Source organism: Canis lupus, chromosome 8 (genome assembly GCF_003254725.2).
Source record: "Canis lupus dingo isolate Sandy chromosome 8, ASM325472v2, whole genome shotgun sequence".
Taxonomy (NCBI): Eukaryota; Metazoa; Chordata; class Mammalia; order Carnivora; family Canidae; genus Canis; species Canis lupus.
The window spans coordinates 22468845-22496020 of record NC_064250.1 but is presented as its reverse complement, the minus strand read 5'-3'; the positions used below and the strand labels follow the sequence as shown (position 1 = coordinate 22496020).

General features: G+C 37.1%; 2 protein-coding genes across 16 annotated transcripts in view; one reads left to right on the top strand and one right to left on the bottom strand.

Moving 5' to 3' along the window:
• Positions 1-22011, bottom strand: part of TOGARAM1 (TOG array regulator of axonemal microtubules 1) — a 77979-nt gene extending 55968 nt beyond the window's left edge. For 3 of the 8 annotated variants that reach the window (XM_049113130.1, XM_049113131.1, XM_049113128.1), the window contains exons 1-4: positions 19661-21957; positions 4009-4032; positions 3607-3763; positions 2068-2202 (exon numbers count right to left, since the gene is read on the bottom strand). In XM_049113130.1, the coding sequence (XP_048969087.1) occupies positions 2068-2202; positions 3607-3763; positions 4009-4032; positions 19661-21703 (2359 nt within the window). In that variant the 5' untranslated portion in view covers positions 21704-21957. Of the gene's footprint in view, positions 1-2067; positions 2203-3606; positions 3764-4008; positions 4033-19660 lie in introns of all 8 variants that reach the window. The other 5 variants (XM_025443901.3, XM_049113129.1, XM_049113127.1 and 2 more) reach the window with 4 other exon arrangements.
• A 147-nt stretch (positions 22012-22158) lies between these two features.
• Positions 22159-27176, top strand: part of KLHL28 (kelch like family member 28) — a 33475-nt gene continuing 28457 nt past the window's right edge. For 3 of the 8 annotated variants that reach the window (XM_025443912.3, XM_049113135.1, XM_025443905.3), the window contains exons 1-2: positions 23772-23929; positions 24706-24867. The gene's annotated coding sequence lies outside the window, so the exon portion shown is untranslated. Of the gene's footprint in view, positions 22285-22855; positions 22996-23771; positions 23930-24705; positions 24868-27176 lie in introns of those variants that run through there. The other 5 variants (XM_035720086.2, XM_025443907.3, XM_035720085.2 and 2 more) reach the window with 4 other exon arrangements.

The following is a 27176-nucleotide window of genomic DNA, read 5'->3' as shown; positions in this document are numbered from 1 at the left end:
GATGAAGTGTTTTATGGGGAGTAACACCATAAAGAAAAACTTTATGTAGTCATGTGACCCTCTGTGATGAGTGGAGGACTAAAATATAAGTGCTATATTAATTAAATCTTCCTTATCGATTTCAAATGAGCATTACTTTTCATTAACAAAGATGGGATACATCCCTATTATTCCAAAAACTTTAGTAAAGGATATGCAACAAAAATTAAAATACCGCTAGAAATATTTCATTTGAGCTGAGTGAAGTAAGTCAGTCGGAGAAGAACAAACATTATATGTTCTCATTCATTTGGGGAATATAAATAATAGTGAAAGGGAATATAAGGGAAGGGAGAAGAAATGTGTGGGAAATATCAGAAAGGGAGACAGAACGTAAAGACTGCTAACTCTGGGAAACGAACTAGGGGTGGTAGAAGGGGAGGAGGGCGGGGGGTGGGAGTGAATGGGTGACGGCACTGGGGGTTATTCTGTATGTTAGTAAATTGAACACCAATAAAAAATAAATTAAAAAAAATTAAAAAAAATTAAAAAAAAAGAAATATTTCATTTGATCTACCTCTAAATAATAACTGATAAAGCTATTAATTAACATAGACATTAAAGAATTCCCTTCAGGGCAGCCCCGGTGGCTCAGCGGTTTAGCGCCGCCTTCAGCCTAGGGCATGATCCTGGAGACCTGGGATCGAGTCCCATGTCGGGCTCCCTGCATGGAGCCTGTTTCTCCCTCTGCCTGTGTCTCTGCCTCTCTCTCTCTCTGTGTCTCTCATGAATGAATGAATAAATAAAATTAAAAAAAAAAAAAAGAATTCCCTTCAAATCCAAAATTCATATAACTGTCAGCCAGCCTGAAGCCCTTCCTTACGATCTATATCTTAGAGACATATAAGATATCTGAAATGATAGCTAGTCAGGAAGTTATGGTTCCTTACAGGAAATTTAATAAATTCTAAGCAGCCTTAAAAGTTATAACTGCAAAAAAAAAAAAAAAAAAAGTTATAACTGCTAGGGTGCCTGGGTAGCTCAGCTGGTTAAGCATCTGACTCTTTATTTTGGCTCAGGTTGAAAAAGTAGTTTTGTTTTTAGATGGAGGCCCTCATGCCTCCATGCTTAAGATTCTCTCTCTCCATCCCCTGAAATTTATACAGGCACACACTCTCTCTCTCTCTCTCTCAAAAAAAGTTAAAACTGTTATAGAAAATAATTGTCTTTTGCTAACACAGTACTTCTTCATGAATAATGTTTTTAATCAGTTGGTATTAAAATGCTCATCTCCACCATGAGTTTCTATGGGCAGCCTGGGTGGCTCAGCGGCTTAGCACTGCCTTCAGCCCAGGGCATGATCCTGGAGACCCGGGATCGAGTCCCATGTCAGGCTCCTTGCATGGAGCCTGCTTCTCCCTCTGTCTGTGTCTCTGCCTCTATCCCTCTCTCTGTGTCTCTCATGAATAAATAAATAAAATCTTTAAAGAAATAAAATAAACTCTCTAATTTTCACCAGTCATATTTACATTATTATTATTTTTAAAAGATTTTATTTATTCATGAGAGACACAGAGAGGCAAAGACATAGGCAGAGGGAGAAGCAGGCTCCATGCAGGGAGCCTAATGTGGGACTTGATCCTGGGATTCTAGGATCGCGCCCTGAGCCAAAGGCAGAAGCTCAACCACTGAGCCATCCAGTGTCCCTACATTAAGATTATTAAATCTAACATTTTAGGGGAAATTATTTTTTAAAAATTATTAAAATTATTAAAAATACAACATCAGGAAGCCTGGGTGGCTCAGTGGTTGAGCATCTGCCTTCAGCTCAGGGCGTGATCCTGCGTCTGGGGATCGAGTCCCACATCAGGCTCCCTGTGAGGAGCCTGCTTTTCTCTCTGCCTTATGTCTCTGCCTCTCTCTCTCTCTCTCTGTCTCATGAATAAATAAAATCTTAAAAAAAGAAAAAAATACATCGTTTTCTTTTTTGCAATGAATAAATTTCACAAAATAACATGCAAACAACATTTGGAAATCCCACATAATATTCATAAATCATTTATATTCAAATAAAGTTGAAATTTAAACCTTTATCTTGATGATTGTTAGTTGTCCCAAGGTACTGTAAGTCAGAATCCACACTTCCAGTTTTCCCAAATATCTGTGAAAATCCAAGTTGTCCATATTTGCCAGAAACATTTGTCTGATGAGTCCCAGTACTGCCTTTGGAAGGAAGAGAAAAACATAAAAGTAAATGTTAACTTTATTTCATAAATACATCTAATTTCAGAAATATTGATTTCATTTGTATAGGAATAACTATAGGAATAAATTATACAGTGAACTAGGCAGGCAAGAAAGGGATAGTTTTGCTATTGGCATATCTGATTAGTATCAGGGGTTCAAGAACAGAAGAGAGACCAGAAAAGTACAAAAAAAGGTATATTGAAAAATATACACAAAAAACTTTCTTTCTACATGTTTCCTCCTCTTACCAGGGAACATTTCCCCAGATCTGGCTTTTTTTCTCCCCTCCCAACCGAAGTTTGTATTTAAATTCCAGTTAGTTAAAATACAGTATAATATTAGTTTCAGGTATAGAATTTAGTGGTTCGTCACTTATATACAGTACATGGTACAGATCCCAACAAGTGTCCTCCTTAATATCCATCACCTATTTATTTATTTTAAAGATTTTATTTTATTTATTTGAGAGAGAGAGAGAGAGAGAGAGAGAGAGATCACAAGCAGGGGTAAAGGCAGAAGGAGAAGCAGACTCTCCGCTGAGCAGGGAACCTGATGCAGGGCTCAATCCCAGGTGCTACCCCAGGATCATGACCTTTGCCAAAGGCAGACACTTAACAGACTGAGCCACCCAGGTACCTCTATACCACATCTTTTTTTTTTTTTTTTTTTTTTTTTAATACCACACCTCTTTATCAATTCATTAGTCAATGGACATTTGGGCTCTTTCCTTAATTTGGCTATTGGTGATAATGCTGCTATAAACATCGGGTGCATGTGTCCTCTGAATCAGTATTTTTATACCTTTGGGTAAATACCTAGCTGTGCAATTACTGGATCATAGGGTAGTTCTATTATAAACTTTCTGCCATAACCCCAGTACCTAGCAAAGTATCTGACATAGAGGAGACACTCAATAAATGTGGATTGTTGATTAAGTAAATATTACCTTACATTACTACTTAAAGGGTTTCAGTGAGAAGCCCTTCCAGGGTCTTAGGAAACAATTATATCAGCGTCCATTCTTACCAGATTTTTTTTTTTTTTTTTTTTTGAGATCAAGTGAGAAAAGAGCATGCACAAGGGAGTAGGGGAGGTGGGGGAGACGGAGAGAGAGAGAGAGAGAGAATTCCAAGCAAGCTCCATACTCTGCTGGAGCCCAACACAGGGCTAGATCTCCCAACGCTGAAATCATGACCTGAGCAGAATCAAGAGTGGGCCACTCAATCAATTTAAGCCACCCAGGCCCCCCATTCTTACCAGATCTTTAGCAAATAAACTGTCTACTAGATTATAAATCCTTTGAGCTCTTAAATGAATTATTAAGTTTAGCAAGCTTTAACTTAGTTTCTAACATGTCCATTACCAGCATCTTTTACTTACCAGCAGTACATACAGGAAGAGAATCTGGGTTATAATCCCGGCTATTCTGAAATAAGTTTCTTGACACTCTTTTTCTGCTAAAACATAAATCATCATTGACTGGCATTCCTTGAGAGGGCTTTAATTTTGGAGATGGGATGAAATCATATGCTGAAAACTGTAAGAGAATAATAAATTAGCAAATTTGTGTTACATCTACTTGGTAATAAATATGACAGGATAATTTAGACCTAATTGTGAAATTCAGATTAAAAGAAAAATATTAAATTTATCAAGTATACAATGATATAAATAAACATCCACATATATTATGGTACACTAACAGTATTTTTCATTCCATGATAGAAATTCTATAATTTTGCTTCTTTTTATTACTTTGCCCCAAACTTTTTCTGTACCTACCTTCCTAAAGTACACATCTGGCAGCTAGGAAGGAAAGAATGTAAATGACAGAATTAAAAAACAACTTGAATAGAGCAAAGGATATTTCTGATTTAGCAGTATAGACTATCACACTAGGCCAACCTTGAGCATTACACAGTAAATGCCAACTAAAGGTCATTGAACCAGTAAGCACCCCACTCTACTAGTCTTACTGTGGCAAATTTAGTATCCATATTCTATAGCCAAAATAAAAATGTATACATGGTAACCCATGTCACAGTTCCCTTAGGAGATTTTCTTATAATAGATCTTTTAGTTAAAACCAAGTGTCTGATCCTTTTATATGTCTAGAATTTTACAGCATCCAATTTTTTTTTCACATGCCCCTTTTGATCCTTAAGGTATAAAACTGCCAGGATAGAATTTTGAAGTTAAAGAACAATCATAGTTAAAGAACTAAATGAGAGATGATTCAAGTGTTCAGAATTCTTCACCAATGATGACCTCAATTGTTCTGGATCACTTCACATTCAATATGGCTATAGCATATTTTAAAAACTGAGTGAACAGGGGTGCCTGGCAGGCCCAGTCAGAAGAGCATGTGACTCTTGACCTTGGGGTTGTGAGTTTGAGCCCCATTTTGGGTGTAGAAATTACTTAAAAATAAATAATCTTAAAAACTAAAAAAAAAACATTTTTGAGTGAATAGAAATTATATTTATTATCTGTATATTTATTTGGAGCTTATACACAATCAAATCTAGACAAGTGGTAAACTATAAGCTTTTTCAGTATGCTTCTTTGCAAACTTTGCCAAGTATCAAGTAACAATGAAAAACAATAAAATTAAAAAATATGTCTATTTGAAAACTTATTAGCTACTTGACTCTTACAAGATATGAACTACTAAATCCTCAGAGAACTTGTTACACTTCAACAAATTCTGTGAAAAACCAATTAACATCTTCAAAATTTAACCCAGAAAATACCAAAGAAAAATAAATAATGCTCCAAATGAAAAAAGGACTTTACTTTCTCAAAGTATTTCTAGGACTGATTATACAGTAGTTTGTATTAAATAGAATAAAAATTAACCAATCACAAGAACTTTTGATTAGCTACATTAAAAGAAGACATATTAACCCAGTTAAAATAGTGAGTAATCCAGAATTAATTCTATACTATGGAATACATTTTTTTAAAATTTTTATTTATTTACGATAGTCACAGAGAGAGAGAGAGGCAGAGACACAGGCAGAGGGAGAAGCAGGCTCCATGCACCAGGGAACCCGACGTGGGATTCGATCCGGGGTCTCCAGGATCGCGCCCTGGGCCAAAGGCAGGCGCCAAACCGCTGCACCACCCAGGGATCCCGTTTTTTTTTTGTTTTTTTTTTTTTAAGGTAGGCTCCACATGCCCAGCATGGAGCCCAACACAGGTCAGGGCTCTAAGATCAAGACCTGAGCTGAGATCAAGTCAGACACTTAACAGACTAGACTGAGCCACCCAGGCACCCCTGGAATACATTTTATTTTAGATTTTCTGTCATTAATTTCTGCTTAAAGGACAGAACATTAGTGTGTATGCCAGATACATATAACAACTAGTGATGGTGTTGGGGATGGGAAGGGGGGGGCAGTGGTAGTGACAGAGAATGTATGTAAGTGGGGAATTTTCAAAAATGTAGAAGTCGGTCATGGATTAATAAATTTTGCTACAGAAAAATCTACAAATATTTGAGGAACCTGGGAGGCTCTGTTGGTTAAGCATCTGACTCTTGATTTCAGCTCAAGTCATGAACTCAGGGTCATGAAACTGAGCTTCACGTTGGGCTCCACAGTGGACGTGGAGCCTGCTTAAGATTCTCTCTTCCTCTACCCCTGCTCTGCCCCCACTTGCTCACTCTAAAAAAAAAAAAAAAAAAAAAAAAAAAAAAAAAAGAAAGTTTATTCTGATTGCTAAAGGCTCCTTCTGAAACATCTTTGTGTTTATTCAAATCACTTTTTATGTACACTTGAAGAAAATATAACTGCTACTAGATATGATTACTTCCCACTCAACATTACCATTAAAGTATTTCTCATGTTGTTAAACCCTCTTATAGGAGCTATAAACTTTAATTACAAAAGTAGTAAACAGCTTATTGTAAAAAAATATAGAAGTAAATAAGATATAAAATCAAATTATTCTTTGGTACCTCCTTCATAAGCTTTCTATTGATGAACTCTGTCTCTTTCTATATATAAACATATTTCAATAAGCTATTTTTATCCATTTATTTTAGACAGTGTTTTTAAAAAATAAAAATAGATCACATAATACTCTGGCACACAGTAAGTGCTCATCATGTTGTAGACATCATTCTGTGTTAATCCATATATATCTGCTGATTCTAATAGTTGGCCAGTATTTCATATCATTATTGGACTCATAGTTCCTGACATTTTGTCACAACTTTTCACTATTATAATCTTGTAGCGAACATTATTATGCACATATTATTGTACATTTTTGTTTTTTATTTATTTTTTAAAGATTTTATTTATTTATTCACAAGAGACACAAAGAGAGAGGCAGAGACATAGAGAGAGGGAGAAGCAGACTCCCCACAGGGAGCCCAATGCGGACTCAATCCCAAGACCCCAGATCACGCTTTGAGCTTAAAGCAGATGTTTGACGAGTGAGCCACCCAGGCGTCCCTCTTGTGCATTTTTAAAGGCTATCTAATATTTCATCGACTAGTTATGCCATTCTCCTATTTGCTTCCAAATCTTTTTTTTTTTTTTTTTTTTAATGATTAGGAAGAAATTTCAATGAGGGAAATGGTGCATATCTGGCTTAAAGTAGCAGTGCTAACTGAAGGTGACTGGCAGACCTTAGAAATGTTGTCATATATGTTATATAGCTAAAATATCTTTTTAAAACAACTAAAATGGTTTCTTTAATATCCTCAGGCTTCCTACACAAAAGCAGAATAACTTTTTGTAGCTGTCAGCTAACCAGTTTACCCACAAAATATGCAAGCAAGATTATTTCTAGTTTTTCCTTAATTTAGCCAATGATTTGATTCTCCTACATGTAAGAACACAAACTGCACTGCAAAATAACAAACTAAGTATTTCTGACTCCTTGGTTTGACGTTTATTTCTGGAGATTTCACTAATATGCTGTCTTTACAGGTCCTAAAAGAGAATCAAACACATGGCCTGAAAGCATACCTTTTCTGAGACTTAGGCCCTTGAGTCCTCAGCTAACCTTTCCTCCTATAACTGACTGAGCAACATGGCTCTTGCATGGTAAATCTGATTCTTGGTAAAGCCTCATTCTGGTTCTGACTTTAAAAGAACAAATGGATAACCGTTGCTACACATGGCAGCAGGGCAGAAGTGGGTTTTGATTTCATGATCTATTATGTGATTTCTGCTGGATGACAGTATCCTGGGCACGTGACAGCTAAAAGGGAATCTACAATATCCTTTCCTTATTGGTGTGTTCTGTTTATGTTCATTTTTAAAGGTAGTGATGTTAGCTCCTTTACTCTCATAACCAGAACTCTCTTTCCCCATGTAAACCTTTCATGTTTACTTAGAATGGGCCCAATATCCACCTGTCAATAAAATCTGTCTACAAAAATCAAATTCCCATACCAAAGATGAAAGGAAGCAAAACCTATAATATTCAATGATCAACTTCTTCCTTCAATTTCTCTAAATAACTGAGTAAGTGTAAATTAAATATTACTTTAAAACTCTGAAGCTAAAGGATAGTAAAGAAATTATACAATAGGAACCCTCAGAGAAATCACGGTTTCCAAAAGCCAAACAAAACAATATTTAATAGTTTTCCAAACCTCAAAGTTTATCCTTTTTATTTTTTTTATTTTTTTTTATTTTTTATTTTTTATTTATTTTTAAATTTTTTATTGGTGTTCAATTTACTAACATACAGAATAACCCCCAGTGCCCGTCACCCATTCACGCCCACCCCCCGCCCTCCTCCCCTTCTACCACCCCTAGTTCGTTTCCCAGAGTTAGCAGTCTTTACGTTCTGTCTCCCTTTCTGATATTTCCCACACATTTCTTCTCCCTTCCCTTATATTCCCTTTCACTATTATTTATATTCCCCAAATGAATGAGAACATATAATGTTTGTCCTTCTCCAACTGACTTACTTCACTCAGCAGTTTATCCTTTTTAAAAACTAAGAAAATTCAATGCCATTACTGTACAAGATATGGGCACTGGGAAAAAAATAAAGAATGTCTCTCCAAATTCTTGAGAATCACAATTCTCAGTCTATTAGTTATCTACTGCTATATAATGTGTTATCCCAAAGTATTGTAGCTTAAAACAATGAATATTTATTATCTTTTTTTCTGTGGATCATGAATTTACAAGTGGCTTAACTGAATGGTTCATATACCTTGGACACTGCAATCAAGATATTGGCTAGGCTGTTGTCAATGGAAGGCTTGACTAAGTGAAGGATCCTTGAACTTCACTCAGTGGCTCCTGGCAGAAGGCCTTAGTTCTTTGCTACCTGGGTCTCTCCAGGGCTGCTCATGATGGGGCAGTTGGCTTCCTCCAGAGCAAGCAATCCAAGAAAGACAGCAACAAAGATGGAAGCTACAGTGCCTTTTTATGACCTAGTTTCTAAAGTCACACACCATTATTTCTACTTTATTTGGTAGAATTGAGTCATTAAGTCCAGACACGTGCAAGTAGAGGAGAATTGGTTTGCAACTCTTCAAGAAAAGAATCTCAACAAATTTGTGGTAGTTATATTTATTTATTTTTATTTAAATCCAATTAATTAACATATAATGTATTATTGGTTTCAGAGATAGAGCTCAGTGATTCATCAGTCTTTTTTTTTTTAATTTTTATTTATTTATGATAGTCACACAGAGATAGAGAGAGAGGCAGAGACATAGGCAGAGGGAGAAGCAGGCCCCATGCACCGGGAGCCCGACGTGGGATTCGATCCCGGGTCTCCAGGATCGCGCCCTGGGCCAAAGGCAGGCGCTAAACCCCTGCGCCACCCAGGGATCCCCTGATTCATCAGTCTTATATAATACTTGGTGCTCATTACACCAAGTGTCCTCCTTAATGTTATCACCCAATTACTCCATCTCCCTGCCCCCAGCGACCCTCACTTTGTTTCCTATGATTTAAGAGTCTCTTTTGGTTTGTCTCCCTCTCTGATTTCATCTTGTTTTATTTTTTCCTCTCTTCCCCTATGGTAGTTATTTTTTAAAAAAACAATCAATAATGATGAATCTAACAGTGATTAAGTATTTTTTTGTTTCTTTACCTGGTCAACATTAATAGACTGGCACCTGCTTCTATCTTAAATTTTGCTGCTCTATCATAATTAGATCTACTAAGTTATTCGGAAGGTAAAATTTTTCCATTTTATGAATATAAAATATTTTTTAGCAAACAGATTGGTATATCATTTCTTTCTATAGATCCTATTAATCTATCAGAATAAAATCGTGTTGTTTCAGTCAACATACTAAAATCTTTTAAGAGGGTAAGTGCTTATGTCACATTAAACTAAATAAGCCAAAAGACTTCTAAGATTTCTTTACTTCTTATGACTGTTTATTTAAGGAAAACAACAGTCTTGGCAAAAGCTGTACATTCAAGAGAAAACACAGACTAGCTGTGAGATTAGTTAACAACCTTGGTTAATGAAGAAAAACAATGTTCTTTTTTTTTTTGAAAAAAAATTGTTCTTAAACATACTTTAAAGTTTTAATATCCAGTATATAACTATACAGGAAAGGTTCATATAAAAAAACCCTTTCAAAAATAGCACTTTGGACAAATAAAACTAATTTAAAAACAGTTATTTGTCTTTGCCCATATTTTATCACCATATAGAATAATATTGCACAAACAATTATATCAATTGCACAAACAATGATATAATTGTGCCAACTTGAATTTATCTTCTCAGGAAAAGTCTAATAATATCAGTATGATATAATCACACAAACTTGAACTTATCTTCTCAGGAAAAGCCTAACTAACTCAAATGTCTTAAATTTCCTCCACTGGCTCCACAGGTTAGATATGTTAATATCACTCCTTTTCAAAATAAAAATTGTAAAATCATGAGTTCAATTAAGTTTTATAATAGGTATCTTTATTAAAAGGGATCAATTCCTATAACGCCACAAATCCTATAAATGATTAATATGCTAGCCTGTGTTGTAATTTTCAAACCCTTAGTTAACTTTAAGATTTTAAGTATAATATTTATAGATCCTGAACTTAAAATTAAGATAAAAATGCAAATCAGAGATCACCAAATATATTTTTAATTTACCCTTGTCTTTTACATATTATTAACTATCAAAGAAACAGGTTAAAGGATATGTAAATAACCTTCAGATATGTTAAATACATGTTTTTATTGCCATTTAAATCACTGTAAAAGGATATGAAATATGTACTCATATAATGAAACATAATTCTTGGTTATATGACTCTTGTTTTTTCTGCATCTATGAGGAAAGAAAGTTGGTTTCTTTGAGAAAGGTTGCATTTAATATATACAGCTGATATGGCCCTAGGTAAAAATGTTACAGGGAAATAAAAATATGTATACAAGGTATGGATATGTGCTGTCCATTTATCAAGGGCATTGGGGGTTTTTTTGTTGTTTTTAAGATTTTATTTTTTCAGGAGAGACACAGAGAGAGAGGCAGAGACATTGGGCTCCTTGAGGAGCTCAATGTGGGACTTGATCCTAGGACCAAGCCACAGACAGACACTCAACCACTGAGCCACTCAGGTGTCCCTATCAAGGGCACTATTATAGCCTTTTTCAAGATGGGAAAATATATATAAGTATACATTGTTTTATTTAATATGTTTTTAAGGTTTATTTTTAAAATTTTATTTTAAAATTATTTTAAAGTTTTTAACTAGATCATCTACAGTGAGAACCCCATCTAGGGTTTTGGGTTGTTAAGGATTTTGACAAGCATTAAACTTAAAAAATTTTCAAATTCTTTCTTTCTCTCTCTCTTTTCTTTTTTTCTTAAAGATTATTTATTTATTTGAGAAAGAGGGCAAGAGCACAAGCATCTGGAGGAGCAGAGGGAGAGAGAGAAGCAAATTTCCTGCTGAGCAGGGAGCTGGGGAGGGCTGGATCCCAGGACCCTGGGATCATGACCTGAGCCGAAGGCAGATGCTTAACTGATTGAGCAATCCAGGCACCCCTCAAATTCTTTAGACATCTAGTAAAATTAAAAAAAGAAAATCAGGGATGTCTGGCTGGCTCTATCAGTAGAGTGTGTAACACTTGATCTTGGGGTCATGAGTGCAAAAATTACTTTAAAAAAATTTTTTTTAAAAGGAAAAGAGAAATCAGTGATGACGACTACTTACTGAAATCTAACATTACAATCTAACATCTGTACTGATATTGGATACTGTTTTCAGGGCTGTTCATGATTTTGACATGCTTAAACTAAGAGGTTTTTCTTTGAGATATTCCAATCATTTTAAAAAGAAAAATAAAAAACAACTTATTAGGGGCAGCCCGGGTGGCTCAGTGGTTTGGCGCCGCCTTCAGTCCAGGGCATGATCCTGGAGACCTGGGATCGAGTCCCACGTCAGGCTCCCTGCATGGAGCCTGCTTCTCCCTCTGCCTCTGTACTCTGCCTCTCTCTCTCTCTGTCTTTCATGAATAAATAACTAAAATCTTTAAAAAAAAAAAAAAAAACTTATTAGAAACAATCAAGCCTCCAAGAAAAATCTCAATTTTTAAGATTAATTCACAATAAATGCATTAGTGCAGCTTAATAATTTTCACCTTTAAATTTGCAACATATTAACTTTTGTTTTAAAATATTTTATTTATTTAGAAGGTGAGTGAATATGGAGGGAAAGGTACAGGGAGAGGGAGAATCTCAAGCAAATTTCCCTCTGAGTACAGACCCCAATTCAGAGCTCAATCCCAGGACCCGGTTATCATTACCTGAGTCGAAATCAAGATTTGGACACTTAACTGAATGAGCCACCTAGGCACCCCTGTCATAATAAGTATTCTAAAACTTTCCCACATTCTTCAGACCCTTGACCCTTTATTTTTCATTTTCAGCTTGCCTCTTAAGTTTACCAGAATATGGAAGCTTAATATTACTTAAGCCTGGCTCTCAATATGTGGTTCACAAATAAGAGCATCAAAAATACCTAACAGCTTATTAGACATGTGATCTCAGATCCCATTCTAGACAAACTGAATCAGAATCTATTTTAACAAGATCCTAAGTCAACTCACATGCACATTAAAGTTTCATAAGCAACGTTCTAGAGCCACATCTTCCTTCCTTTTGACTTAAAAATAAAACACATCCTTCTTGTTATCTCAAAATTTTTCTATATCCTGTCACCTTCTTTTTGTTTTTCCTGCAGTTCCAAAGGAAAAGACTCCCTCCTCTTTCTACAGCTAAGCTCCTTATGTATCCCTGTGTTCTTGACACATTCAGTCCTTATTTAGAAATTAATTCCTTGCCTTTCTCTCCCAAATATGCTTACAGGGACCAAATCTTATGTATTTTGCATATCTAACATCTATTGCAGTATAATACACAGAGTAAGCATTTTGAATTCATAGGAGACTCCTTTTTCTGCCTCTCTCAAATCAAGTGTTTCCTATTCAAATATAAACCAGTAATAACTCATCCTGCTATATCTTGCTTGGTCTTTTCTTTCACTGTCAAATCCTTAGAAGTTTTCTCACTGAACAGATTATTTATTGATACTAAGTGTGGACAGAGCACTATGATTAGTACAGTTGCGAAAACCAAAACCAAAAGAAACAGTCCTTATCATCCTAGTGCTTACCATCACTGAGGAGAAAGAGGGCAGGGCTCACATGTGTTAAATAACAAAAGAGGAAAAAATGCTAGGCAGTGCTTTAAAGAGTAGGCTATAAGCTCATACTTGGCTTTACACATAGTGGAAGATCAAAACAATGAATAAATGCTTACTGCCTGTATTTCCTTATCAATTCACCTCATAAACTTTTAAATTTGGTTTCTAAACATTCTTCTAAAATCACTTTTCCATGTCCCAATGATCTTCCAATAACCAAATCTTCCATTCTGAAAAAGCTACAGACCTAGTAACTACGTATGCATGAAACAAGTATACTCCTTATTTTTCAGTCTATGTTACTGACTACTTAGACACTCACTACATTGTTAGGAAAAATAGAGCTAATATGGCAGCCAGCTAGTAAGCCTGATTACTGACCCTACTAATCCATTAAAACACTCACAAAAACAAAAAAGGAGATGCAAAGTTAGAATATCACAGGAACCTGGTTATCAGTGATTTGATTTGTCAGGTAATCGTCAGGTAATCGGAGAATCAAAGTAATCATCTAAATGGTGGAAATACAAAATCCTAGAGGAGAACACAGGCAACATCCTTTTTGAACTTGGCCACAGTAACTTCTTGCAAGATACATCCATGAAGGTAAGGGAAACAAAAGCAAAAATGAACTACTGGGACTTCATCAAGATAAAAAGCTTCTGCACAGCAAAAGAAAAAGTCAACAAAACTAAAAGACAACCTACAAAATGGGAGAAGATATTCACAAATGACCTATCAGATAAAGGGCTAGTATCCAAGATCTATAAAGAACTTATTAAACTCAACAGCAAAGAAACAAACAATCCAATCATGAAATGGGCAAAAGACATGAACAGAAATTTCACCAAAGAAGACAGACATGGCCAACAAGCACATGAGAAAATGCTCCACATCACTTGCCATCAGGGAAAGACAAATGAAAACCACAATGAGATACCACCTCACACCAGTGAAAATGGTAAAAATGAACAAGACAGGAAACACAAATGTTGGAGAGGATGTGGAGAAAGGGGAAGCCTCTTGCACTGTTGGTGGGAATGTGAAGTGGTACAGCCACTCTGGAAAACTGTGTGGAGGTTCCTCAGAGTTAAAAATAGAGCTACCCTACGACCCAGCGATTGCACTGCTGGGGATTTACCCCAAAGATACAGATGCAGTGAAAGACTGAGACACTTGCACCCCGATGTTTCTAGCAGCAATGTCCACAATAGCCAAACTGTGGAAGGAGCTTTGGTGTCCATCGAAAGATGAATGGATAAAGAAGATGTGGCATATATATATACAATGGAGTACTACTTAGCCATTAGAAACGATGAATACCCAACATTTGATTCAATGTGGATGGAACTGGAAGGTATTATGCTGAGTGAAGTAAAGTCAATCGGAGAAGGACAAACATTATATGGTTTCAGTCATACGGGGAATATAAAAAATCGTGAAAGGGATTAAAGGGGAAAGGAGAGAAAATGAGTGGGAAATATCAGAGAGGGTGACAGAGCATGAGAGACTCCTAACTCTGGGAAACAAACAAGGGGTAGAGGAAGGGTAGGTGGGCGGGGGGATGGGGTGACTGGGTGACAGGCACTCAAGGGGGCACTTGACGGGATGAGCACTGGATGTTATACTATATGTTGGCAAATCGAACTCCAATAAAAAAATATACAAAATAATAAATAAATGGCGGAAAAAAAAACAGAATTTAAAAATCTAAAATATTCTAAGTCTAAAAAATTTAAATATTCAAAAGTAAGAGAGTAGTTAAATAGACTATGATATTATATGATCTAATATTAAACAGGTACTAACAATCTTTCTACAGATTATTGGATGTTAAAGAAAAAAATGTTCATGGTAAAGTGAATAAATGAAAGGGGGAACCTCTGTGTATGGGCAACAAAACACTCAGAGCATCCCTCTCTCAGTAGTGGGATTACTGAAAAATCTAAATTTCTTCTTTGTCTTTTTTTATATTTTCCAAATTTTCTATAATGAGTACATATAACTTTTTTATAATCAGAAAAATTAAGATGAAATTCAGAAAGAAAAAATTAAGAGGAAAGTGCCTTCAAAAATCATTTTACAAGTAACAGCCTGACTACGTAAGAACAAGTCCTGTTTCAGTCCTTAACTTCTCCTGCATTAAATGGTACAGATGTACTTCCTGAAACTTACTGCTCCTTTAAAACTTTTGAAGTTTAAAAGTTCGTTTTTTCTTTATTCTTTTCCAACACTTAGGAACCTGTCTCTGCCTTGTTTGGTTCTATTTCCTATTGCTATTCTCTAAATGGGACTGCATGCCAAGAATGAGTCCTAAGCACATTGCTCTTGTTCTATATGCCCTTTTCTGGAGAGCCCATTCATTCTCAGTCTAAGCAATTACTTTTCAGAGCATTACTTCCAAGATCTACATCTCTAGTTCTTTCCTTGCCTGTTGAATAGTATACTTCAAATTCAACTGGAATATTCTATCTTCTTCCACCTAAAGTTCATTTTCCCCCAAATTAATTTCCTTGTTTGGGGCCTTCCTATGTGTATTCATTTGTGTATTCCTATGTGTATTCATGGATTATACATCGGTTATCTTATTTAAATCTTAGTTACCTCTCTCTCTCTTTTTTTAATTTTATTTGACAGACAGAAAGAGAGAGAGAGAGAGCGAGCACAAGCAGAGGGAGTAGCAGAGGGAGAGGGAGAGATGTGGGTCTCAATCCCAGAATCCTGGGATCATAACCTGAGTTGAAGACAGACGCTTAACAGACTGAGTTACCCAGGCATCCCATTAGTTATTGCTCTTTCTCTCTCTCTCCTCCAATATTTTGCCACTAAATGTTTTGAAATATCTCTAACGTCCATTATTTTCTTTCTAGTCTAATCCTGATACCCTACTAATCCTCATAAATCTCAACACCTCACACCAAGTAGTCTGGTAAGTATAAATCTAATTAATCTTCTAAGTCTCCAGTCTCTGGCTTTTTTTTATTTTTTTTTTTATTTTTTTTTCTGGCTTTTTTTTTAAAAAGAAACAAAACACAACACAACCTATACATTGCTGCTGTTGTGATGAATTTTCCTAAAACACACTGCTTAAAAAAAAAAAAGTAAAACATGGACAAAAATAAAAACAAAAAAAACACAACTCTTTAGTATCAAACAACTGTCAAAATTACAAGCTAAATTCTTTGGTCTGATATTCAACAGTCTCCAGTGTAGCTCCTGCTTCCCTTTTGTAAACTTATTTCCTAACACTACACTACAAAAATCATCTTTCTAAGCAAACTAGTCTATCTTCAAAATGAGCTCCAGGAATATGTAATGTAAACATTCATGAATCTTTCTAGAAGCATTGCTGTTTAATGTCACTAACCAATACTATATGTGGACAAGACAGAAATAGCAGATTAACAGTAGATAGGAGATGTTAAAGCGGCAGAACTTGGGCAAGAGCCAGCACAAATGAGACCAGGGGCTGACTATGACATTCTGGAAAAAGCAAATTCAGTAGTTGCTGGGAGGGAGAAAAGGAGGGATTAAGATGCAGAACACAGATTTTCAGGGTAGTGAAACTATTCTGTGCGATACTACTGGACATGGACTATGGACTTTGGGTGATAATGATATGCCAATATACATCAACTGCAATAAATGTACCACTGTGGTGACAGTCCAGGAGGTTGTGCATAGGTTGGAGCACAGAGAATAAGGGAAATCTCTGTACTCTCTCTTCAATTTAGCTGCGATCCTAAAACTGCTCTAAAAAAATGTTTATTAAAATATATACATACTGGGTAGCTCAGTTGGTTAAGCATCTGCCTTCAGCTCAGGTAGTAATTCTGTCCTGGCCTCCTTGCTCAGGATTTTATTTTTAAAATTGGATATTTTGGAACTGGAAGGAACAAGAGAATATTTAGTTCACCTCCATCCATCTGAGGTCTGCTGCAAAAAGTACAAACTCCATAAAAATGATCTCTGTATTTTTGTTTCTGACTACATTTCTAGTATTATCTTCTGCTACCTCTCAACAGTTTCAGCTGTGCAGAAACTCACCATTTCTTACTCATTTGCGAAGTCCTTTCATAACTCAGCATCTCAACATATATTCCCTCCATTTATGAGGAGGAAATGGAAATTTTAAATATTTTTTTAATTTTTATTTATTTATGATAGTCACACAGAGAGAGAGAGAGAGAGAGGCAGAGACACAGGCAGAGGGAGAAGCAGGCTCCATGCACCAGGAGCCCAACGTGGGATTCGATCCCAGGTCTCCAGGATCGCGCCCTGGGCCAAAGGCAGGCGCTAAACCGCTGCGCCACCCAGGGATCCCAGGAAATGGAAATTTATAAGGACACATCCACACAGAGCAAACTCTTTACATCTTTTATCACACAGTTTAAATAATCATAATCACCCAGGAAACAATTAATTTAAGAAGAATTTGAACATAAAACTCTGTGGGATAATTCTAAGCAGAAAAAGAACCGCAAAGAAATCTTGACCTTTAGTAAGTGGTTAGTTGTTATGTTATTGGTGTAGTAATTATTTTTTTGTATTGTATGATACAGCATACGGATAAATATGACTGACACTAGGAACCAGGGTTTTACTGTGGGAGAAGGGTCTAAATATGGGCTAAAGGAAGAAAAGGAAAAACCCTGTAGTGCTGGATTTGAAGTGGAAGTATTAATATGATTTGGAAAAAAAAAGGTACTCCCTGGTTTTGTCCACTGAAAGGACCAATCCACATAAACAATAGCAGTGAGTACATTTATACTTAAACTTTGGTTTTTAAATTCTACTCTTTTTTTTTTTTAAAGATTTTATTTATTCATTTGAGACACAGACATACAGAGAGAGAAAAGGCATGAGCAGAGGAAGAGGCAGAGGGAGTAGCAGACTCCCTGTTGAGCCAGGAGCCCATTGTGGGGCTCTATCCTAGGACTCCGAAGCAGATGCTTACCCATCTGAGCTACACAAAGGGCCCCTAAATTCTACTTTTAACTAAAAAAGTAGTTCTAGAGCTCTTGAAAAAAATGGTTGATTCCAGCTCTAACACATGAAACGTACAAGGTAAGCCTGGGCATCCTGTATGTTTAAGTAACCAAAGTGTTCAAAGACTGAGTCACAGCGAGGGACATAAGAGTTGGCCACAGGTCAACTTTGAGCCCATTTTAGCATCAAAAGGAATACTGACATACTTAACACATAGAACAAAAAAAGAATGCCAGATAATATAGAATATAAGAATAAAAAAATTATCCTTTCTTTGTAGCCCTTGATGTAATAAATGATACAGGTAAGGATCATTACTGGACGCCAACAACAGTGGCTGAAAGGTTGTTGGGTTATTCATAGGGTCTCAAAGTATCATCCTACAGATCATGTGCTAATTACAAAGAGGAAGATAAACCTTACAATAGTGATCTGGTTATCACTACCTTAACCAAGTGGTAAAATTTAGCTCACCAGTAGCGGGACAACTCGACATTATATGTCTCCTGATGTGATGTCATGTGAAGTTCACATCTTCCATGTAATATTTTTGCTAAAATTGTTTATCTTGAATGTAATCATAAAGAAACAATCAGATAAATTAAGAAATGTAGAAAATTCTACAAAACTACCCCTAACTCTTTAAATAAATCAATGTCGTGAAGAAAACAAAGAAACAAATAGGCATATTGTTCTAGATAAGAGACATATTAACCACATGAACCTTGATTGGAACCTGGATGATAAAAATAACACACTATAAAACATTTTTTATGGGACAACTGGAGAAACTTAAATACAGACTATATATTAGATATTACTGAACTACTATTGATTTTCTGAGGTATGATAATACGATAAAGGAAAATCCCATTCTTTGAAGTTACATGTGGAATATTTAGGAAGGAAATATCAAGATATCTGCACTTGCTTTCAAATAGTTCAGCAAATATGAAGCATATATGGGGCAAGAAAACATCTGGTAATATATAGAAAAAGGAGATGGATATTCCTTGTACAATTCTTTTCTCTAAAGATTTGGAATTTTCCAAATAAAAACTTGGGGAGAGGGACGCATGGGTGGTTCAGTGATTGAGCATCTGCTTTTGGCTCAAGTTATGATACCGGAGTCTTGGGATCGAGTCTCACATCAGGCTCCCCACAGGGAGCCTGCTTCTCCCTATGCCTGTGTCCTTGCCTCTCTCTCTGTGTCTCTCATGAATAAATAAATAAAATCTTAAAATAAAAAAATAACTTTGGGGGAAAAAAAACAGTTCTCATGTCACCTCTTCTTGGAAGGCTTTTAAACTTTCCTAGTGAAATTATTTTTTCTCTTTTCAGTATTCCCACAGGATTCTTTATATTTCTACTTTAGCACTTAACAAATTTGAAACTGCCTGTTTACAAGTCTGCCCTTTTCCCCAAACTTCATGGAACCAACCTCATCTTTATTACTAGAATTCAACTCTATCTGACATGTACTAACCATTTAGTGTTTTGTTGCATGGATGAGATAACCAATATACCAAATTGACAGGACAAAACTGAAATCCAGGCATTGTTACTATCATATTGTTACTCAAATTCAATGAAATCCATTAGGCAGTAAGCCTATTAAACGTTCCTACGTGATTTGTAACACTAGAATAGGTATCTACAGCACCATTTAAACCAAATTAAAAACAAAACATAAGCCTAAAACAGTCTCACCCTTAAGTCATTAGAGGCCTATTTTCATTTTAAATTCTTTCTAGTCTCAACTCAAGGCAATTAGAAAAGATGCATACCTGTTCTATATCCTTAGAATTGGAGGTCTGATTTTCTCCCATGACTCCAGGCTGCTCATTTTCCCATGGCAATTTATTTTTTCCTTTTCCTGCACTTAATACCCTTCGGGTACAGATAGTTGGACTGTAAGATCCATAAATTTGCATGTTGTCCCGCGTGTTGTCACCACAGTGACAGTGTGCACTCTGAGTTCTGTTACCAGCCAAAAGCCAGTCTGTATCTGCTCCATGTGCCAGATGGCTTGACCTACCCTGGGCAGATGATGGCATAAGAATTGCATATTCCACAAATCCCTGTTCTGTTAACCTGGGGAGGGTTTTCCTAGCCAGTCTGGCCTGCACAGCATTCATCACTCCATCTCCATTATCCTGCAGTTCAACAGTATCCACAGCTTTGAAAAGGATGCTGGTTTTACCTGAGCCCATTGACGATGCCAACACAGCAAAGGCTTCAAGAGCTGCTTGGCGTACCCTGCGTTTGCTATCCACAAGAGCTGGGGCAAGACTAAAAGACAGTTTGGGTAAGTCAAAATCCTCGCTGGGATAGGTCAGTAGAGAGCAGATGCAAATGTTCACTACCTCCTCTCTCACTCTGGAATGCTTATGTTTGAGATGTTCCAGGAGTAAACAAAGCACCTGTTGAGGACCTACTTCCTTCATTAGCTTGAGGAAGATTTTCATGTATTCTTGTTTGATTACCAACTTGTTGTCTGCCAGCACTTTGACAGAAGCTGCTATAACTGGTCCTAAGAACTGTTGTACCTGCTCTCCAAGGCGAATAACCAGTAAATGCAGGACCTGGAGTGTGCCATGAACCACTTTAAAGTTGGAATCATCTAACAAATTATACAGCAAGCTAATGAAACCGACAAGACTGGAATGAGGGGTGGAGCTAGGGTTAAATCTTCCCATCACCTGTTTTAATTCCTCAACGGCCTGAGTCCGGTTCTTATAGTCTTCCTGATCTAACAGTCTTGAATGCAGCTCTTGAGGAATAATCCCAAATTTAAGATTGCTGTTAGAAAGAGTCACTGCACCGGGGACAGGATCTTCAGGAAATCCAGAGGCTTCCAGTTCCAAATAATAAGGAACCTGACTTCCAAACTGGGACTCTAGGCGGCGATTGTAGTGTCTCCTCAGGGCAGATGGCAGGCGAGAGATGTAGGACTGAAATCTCTCTTGGCCAAGTCGTTCTCCAATTTGCTGCAGTGCAGAGAAAGCAGTCTCAGATTCTTCTTCTATCTCCTGTTCTCCAAGCTTTCTGGCTAGGGCTATTATTACCTCGGTAAGATCTAGACTGAGCAACAAATCCTCAGGAGTAAGCAAGATCGGGAACAGCAGTGCTGTGGCAGCTCGAAGCCGGGCATCCGTACTTTCTAGTCCTTGTTGTATAAGTGTTCTCAGCACCTGTCCAGAACTACGTTTCAGACATATATGGAGGATCTGCAGCGCATCTTTCCGTAGGGCTGGCTTCTCTTCCCGTAAGGAGACAACTAGTTGAGGCAGAAGTGCTAAGCTAAAGGCCTCTTCCAGCTGGCCTGCCTCCCCCTGACCCCGGAGAACGTCCAAGAGGAGTTGCAAGCAGAGTCGCTTCTCATCACTACCTCCTTCCAAAAGCACTCGGCCCAGGGCCCGATACAACGCTTCCTTCCGTCGGGGAAAGCCGAGTCGACCGCCCCGCCGCGGCAAAGCAGCCTGCAAAGCCTGGAAGGCCTCGGAAGGATCTGGCGCGGTCCGGAGGAGTTGGAGAAGCCGAGTCTCCTCTTCGTCTCCCGCAGACAAACCACCTCCAGACCCAGACCAACTACTTGTGATCGCCTCCGCGGGCATTAAGAAGGTCGAGGCCAGAGGCGAAGGTGTCGGCGGGCAGGAAGCGTGGTCTCCGGCAGCTCCACGGCAATAGTTTTTCTCGCCTCTCATGGCGCCCCCACCTCGACTATCATCAGTCTCTGGGGCGGAAGAACGACTGCAGCTCTGGAGGCGATACGCACAGAGGGCTGGAAGTTGCGGCAGCAGGAGGGGCGCAGAGGGCACAACCGCCATGGAGGGTCGTCAGGTGGCAGAGACTAGAGGAAACCATCATCTCTGAAGGGCTCGGTGGAGCCCAGCCTTCCAGTTCCTCTCCAAGCCCCAAGCTGCAGAGGAGGAAAAGAAAGAGCTTCAGTTAGCTGCCAAGCCACCCCCGAGTCTGGGAGGCTGCCTTCGGCAAAATGGCCCCTGCCTGAGCCCCAGACCCCACAGCAGCCACCGGGCGTAACCAGGGCCACCACGTGACCAAACCGATGGCTTCCATGGTGATATAGCCAGCGCGGAACTCTTGACCCGGAAATCAACCTGCCGTGATGAATGCTGGGTCATGTAGTCCACATCAGGTGTTACGACTAGACAGCGGTCTCCTGGAAAAGGAAGTGAGAACGTTACGAAAGTAGCAGACGTATCTAGAGCGGAGCAGGCCAAGAAGGGTGAAGGCATGAAGCGGAAGTGACGTTTCCGCTCCAAGCGGAAGATCCCCGCCCCACCCGAAAGAATTGGGGTTTGACTGGAGAGAAGTGAGGATCCTGCCCCGACTTCGGTGGTCCACGACTCCTCCTCCTGTCTTTGACGGCGTGATTCCTGGGACTCAGGTATTTTCCATTTGCTGTCTTCTTGCGGTGTAGGCTTTTTGGTAGAGTTTTGCCGGCGTGACGCTGGTGCTGCAGTAAAAGGTAGAGAAATGACGGGAGCAAGCAGGGAGAGAGGCGACATCTTCTTGTGCACGGCTTGTTACCCTTGTAAATGCGTTGCTTTCTACAACCCTGAGTTAAGTGCGATTCTTTTCTCCTGCGGTTCCCGTACCCTGACAGGAAATTCGGACTAGGGCCAAGCTCATAGCTCCCGTACTTTTTTTTTTTTTTTTTTCTTCAAATTCTGGTCTTTAGGGCCCTTGCACCCTCTTGCGCCCCCCCCCCCCCCCGCCCTCCTTACCCTCCGGTCGTGGAAGGTTAATGATTTTCTTACATCTTTCCTTACTTTTACCACTCAAAATTTTCTTTGAAAACGTAATCTGTCCCCCCCCCCCCCCAGTATCTCATCACCTCTCCCTTAAACGTTCTCAAAGTCTCCTAATGCAGTTCCTCTCTGAGACTTACTCCTTCCCTCCTCCTGCGTCCTCTGCCACCCCAACCTCCCTGCAGGATCCTTGCGCGTCTCTGCAGCCTCTCAGTCTCCTGGAAACCGAGATTGCAAAGACAATTTCAGTTGCGGTTGAAGTTCTTGGCATCATGGTCCTAGAAGTCCGCTCGGTAGATTTAGGGCTAATAATAGCCATTTCATTGTTTTAGGCGATGTGTGAATTGGTGAGCGTTCTCTCCTTTTTGTAAATGAAACTTAAGCGGACACAATTGAAGAGCAGGAGTGTGTGGTATGAGGCTGAATTCTTTGGAGTGTGGAAGAGTTTTTTTTTTTTTTTTTTTTAGAAGGGATAACACAGTAAATTACTTTAGAATTACCCCCTGAGAAAAGGCTGAGTTATCATTTGAAGTCTCAAATTTATGCAGTTTAAATACAAGCGAAGTCTTAGGATAATTGAATTACATATGCCAAACCACTTTATAATGTTGCTAGATAATGCAAGTTCAAACATTTCTGTTTTTTTTTTGTCTTAAAGCAAAATTTGAATATCATAGGTTTCTTTTTTTTGTCTTTTGGGAATAGAGTAAATGTAAATGAGGTTTGTGTAAACATCCTTATGTTTTGGTTTCGGTTTTCGGTTATTTTGACTTTAATCATTTTGGTGTTTAAATGAATCTGCCTAATTTGGTTTAAGTATATTTCAGTAGATCAAACCCCACCCCCAGCCCCGTGCCTTTTTGTCCTTTTCTTTCTTTTCTTTTTTTTTTTTTTTAAATGTTAGGGAGAAGGTAAGGGCTGGGGATTGAAAACAAGAGATTGTAGCAGTAGCGGTAAGAAGGAATGTCCGTCTGGTTCTCATATTTCCAGTGTAAGCAGCTCCTATCTATACTTTACTTATATATGCTCAGCCTTCAGGAACCCAGTTCAAACTAAACTAAGTAAGAGAATGATGTACACATTAGAATGTACATATTAGAATGCCAGTTTATGTTGGAATAAAAGATAACCCTTTCCAACAATCAGAATTTTCAGGTTGAAAAATCCTGGGCACTCTTTCCTGATTGAAGAACTTGGGAAGTGGCAGTTGTGTGGTAATCATGAAATCAAAGAAAAGGAACTTGAAAAGTCTTGAATGATATGTCATCATCATAGTTAATGGTAGAAGCTTAAGAATTACTCCTTTTCTCCAGAGAATACTTTTCAAGGGTTGTGGATCCTTAAACCAACCAGTTATGATGTCCTTTCTCTTAGAACAAAGGAAAATGAGTCTTCATTTTGACCCCTTTTCTCAGGACTCTGTAGATCACTATGTTATAGATTGCAATTTATTTTGTATCTATTACATTTAATTTCTTTGATAAAGACTTGTTAGATGGATTAGCCTCCATGGTGGGTATTCAGGAAGTGAGACCTTATCAGCATCGTGTATCTTACTAATTATCTTTTAAGATTATTTTGTGGAAGATAAATCTCATTCATTAATGTATATTTTATTTATTTTACAAAGCACATTTTTTAAAAATCTTATTCATGAATTCCAGGAATCCAGGGAATTGTAGGAATTGTGCATTGACTAGAAAAACCTTTTATATTTAGCCATAAATAGAGATAGGATAAAAAATTTAAAATCAAATTTAAGAATAGTACAATACCCTATGTGTTTAATAGTATACCTTTGAAAGTTGAAAGGCTGTAATACATTGAAGATACCGATTTTAGGTAAAACAAATTAAAATATCTATATTTTATTTAAAGTTTAGTTAAATTAATGGATTATAGGAATATTTGTGATATATTAATTTTTGAGCTGGATTTAAGCAAGTAAACACAGTTGCCTTAACAGCATCTTTTATTTGAACAGTTAGAGAGATAAGCTATCAGTTGGTTGAATAAACCACAATAGTTTTTTCCATCTTTTTACTCAAATTTTACAGACATCCAGGAATATTGGAAATCAGTGTGAATTCTGTAAACTCTTAAGAGTTTTGTATGTTTGAGAAGTTACTATGAAGAAATGCTATGCAAAGGAAAGTGTTATTAACAGATTGTGATAAGACTACCATTTATTGATTGTTTGCTGTGTGTCATACAGGGTGGTAAGTACCTAATGAATATTGACTCATTTCATTTTCACAATTTTTTGAAGTTAAATCTGTGTTTGTGCTGTGGCACATGTTATGGTGTATCAGAGATAACATTTTCATTTATTTAGGTTTGTTTCAAAGCCATTGTGCATTTCTGACTGAGTCAAAACTATAATTTTAAACAAAAATCCAATTTTCATTGCATTTCTGGTACTAATCTATATAAGTTATACGATTTCACTTTCATTGCAACTGGTTTTTCAGTGCACAGATTAATTATGTAACTTACAGCTTTTGCTGGATGTAGAAGAGGCTTTAAGGACTTTCTTTTGTATTATTTCTGACTTCATTATATAATGATTTATATTAGAGCAGGCTTCTAATTTTACTTTTGTTTTTCCAGACATAATGAAAGTCAATCTTAGAGAACAAGAAAATATGCCAACTTGTTCATAGGGTCACTAATAAAATAGTTGCCATCATTATTTGAATTCTTCTATAAGGAGAGTTTAGCTGTGGGGAAACAATGTAAGAACTGATCTGATAAAATATTCTCATTTTTCATAAATCACGCTTTTTACAGCAAAGTATATGTGTGTTTGGATTTTTTTTTAACAATTCTTATTTCTCATCACCATTTATTTGCTCTCGTCGTAGCAGATAATTGCCTCCCAACTGACTTCAGTACCACTGTTTTGTAGCTTAGGTGTCAATTAAGTAGCTACCAAACTCATAGCTTGACCTTCATTAGCTTTGTTTCAGAACCTAAAATTATGAAGCTGCTATAGACTATGGAAAGTTTGATTTTATCTTACGTTGTCTTTGTATTGTGTATAATTATGTAACAAGAATGCTGCCATTATATAAATAACAGAAGGGAATGATCCATAGATCCCTCTATATTTCATTTTAAAACCCTGCTGTACTTTTGTATCTAATCTACATAGTATGTGTGTATATTTTATATATGTGTGTATTTGTATGTGATCTATCCTTTTTAAGTTTCTGTCCTGCACTTTTTCAGATTCTTGTTTAAGTTAAAAATTTAATAACGTTAAGAAATTATGAGTTTATAAGTGAGACTTTATAATATAGTCATGAAGAACCCTGGAGACCGCATGCTCAGATTTAAATCTTGCCTGAGCCTAATTTCTCTGTGCCTCAGATTACTTGTGTAAAATAGGAATAGTAACAACAGTATTTATCTCATGCTGTTATTCTGAGAATGACAGTAGTTAATACATGTAAAAAGCTTAGAACGGTAACAGGCACATTTTAAGTCAAAGGTCTTCCAGTAGCTCTTTATAGAACAATTTAATTTTCTCAAGAGTGGCAACAATTGTAAATTGGTTCACTAAATATTTTGAGCAGGCCTACATTGTTCAGTATTGAAATTTTTTTAACGTAATGTATAGAGAATATTGTTCTAAGATTAAGGAAACATTATTATAGTCCTAGTAGTGTCTCTTACTACTTGTGTAATCTTTATGAATTCATTTAAACTCTCTGAACTTCAGATTCTTCATCTCTAAGTCTTAGGGCACGTTTAGCGCCCTATACATACATTCTTTTTCTTCTGTGCAAAATTTCAAAAACATGCAAAAATAGAATACTACCATAAGCCCTCATGTACACCCAGCCTCAGCAGTTAGCAGCTCATGACATCATCTACATCTCCAGTTACTCATCCCATATTATTTTTTTTAATATTTATTTAGAGAGAGGGTTCGTGCACACATGAGTGAGGGAAAGAGAGAATCTCAAGCAGACTCCTCACTGACCATGGAGCCTAACATGGGGCTAGATCTCAAACCCTGAGATCATGTCCTGAGCCAAAATCAAGACTTGGATGCTTAACTGACTAAACCACCCAAGCACCCCTCATTTCATATTACTTTAAGCAAATCTCTAATATATTTTTTCTATAAATATTTTAGTATGTACAAGATAAAAACTCTTAAAAACATAACTACAGTTATCATTTTTCAGCAACTAAGGTAACAGTGATTAATTAATATAATCAGTATTCCAGTTAGCATAAAAATTTCTAGCTGTCTCCTTAATGTATGTGTCTGGGTATATGTGCACCTGTCTGCATGCATGCACACACACCTATACAGTTCCCAAGTTGTATTTGTTTTATATGTCTTACAAGTTTATTTTGATCTGTAGATTCATTTTCTTTTAATTTCTTTCAGTTTATTTGTGGAAGCATCTAGGTTATTCTAAAAGTTTATCTCAGGATGTTTTTGCTGATTGCTTCCTTCTGTTACAGTTTAACATGCTTTGTCTGTTCTCTGTATTTCTTGTAAATTAATAGT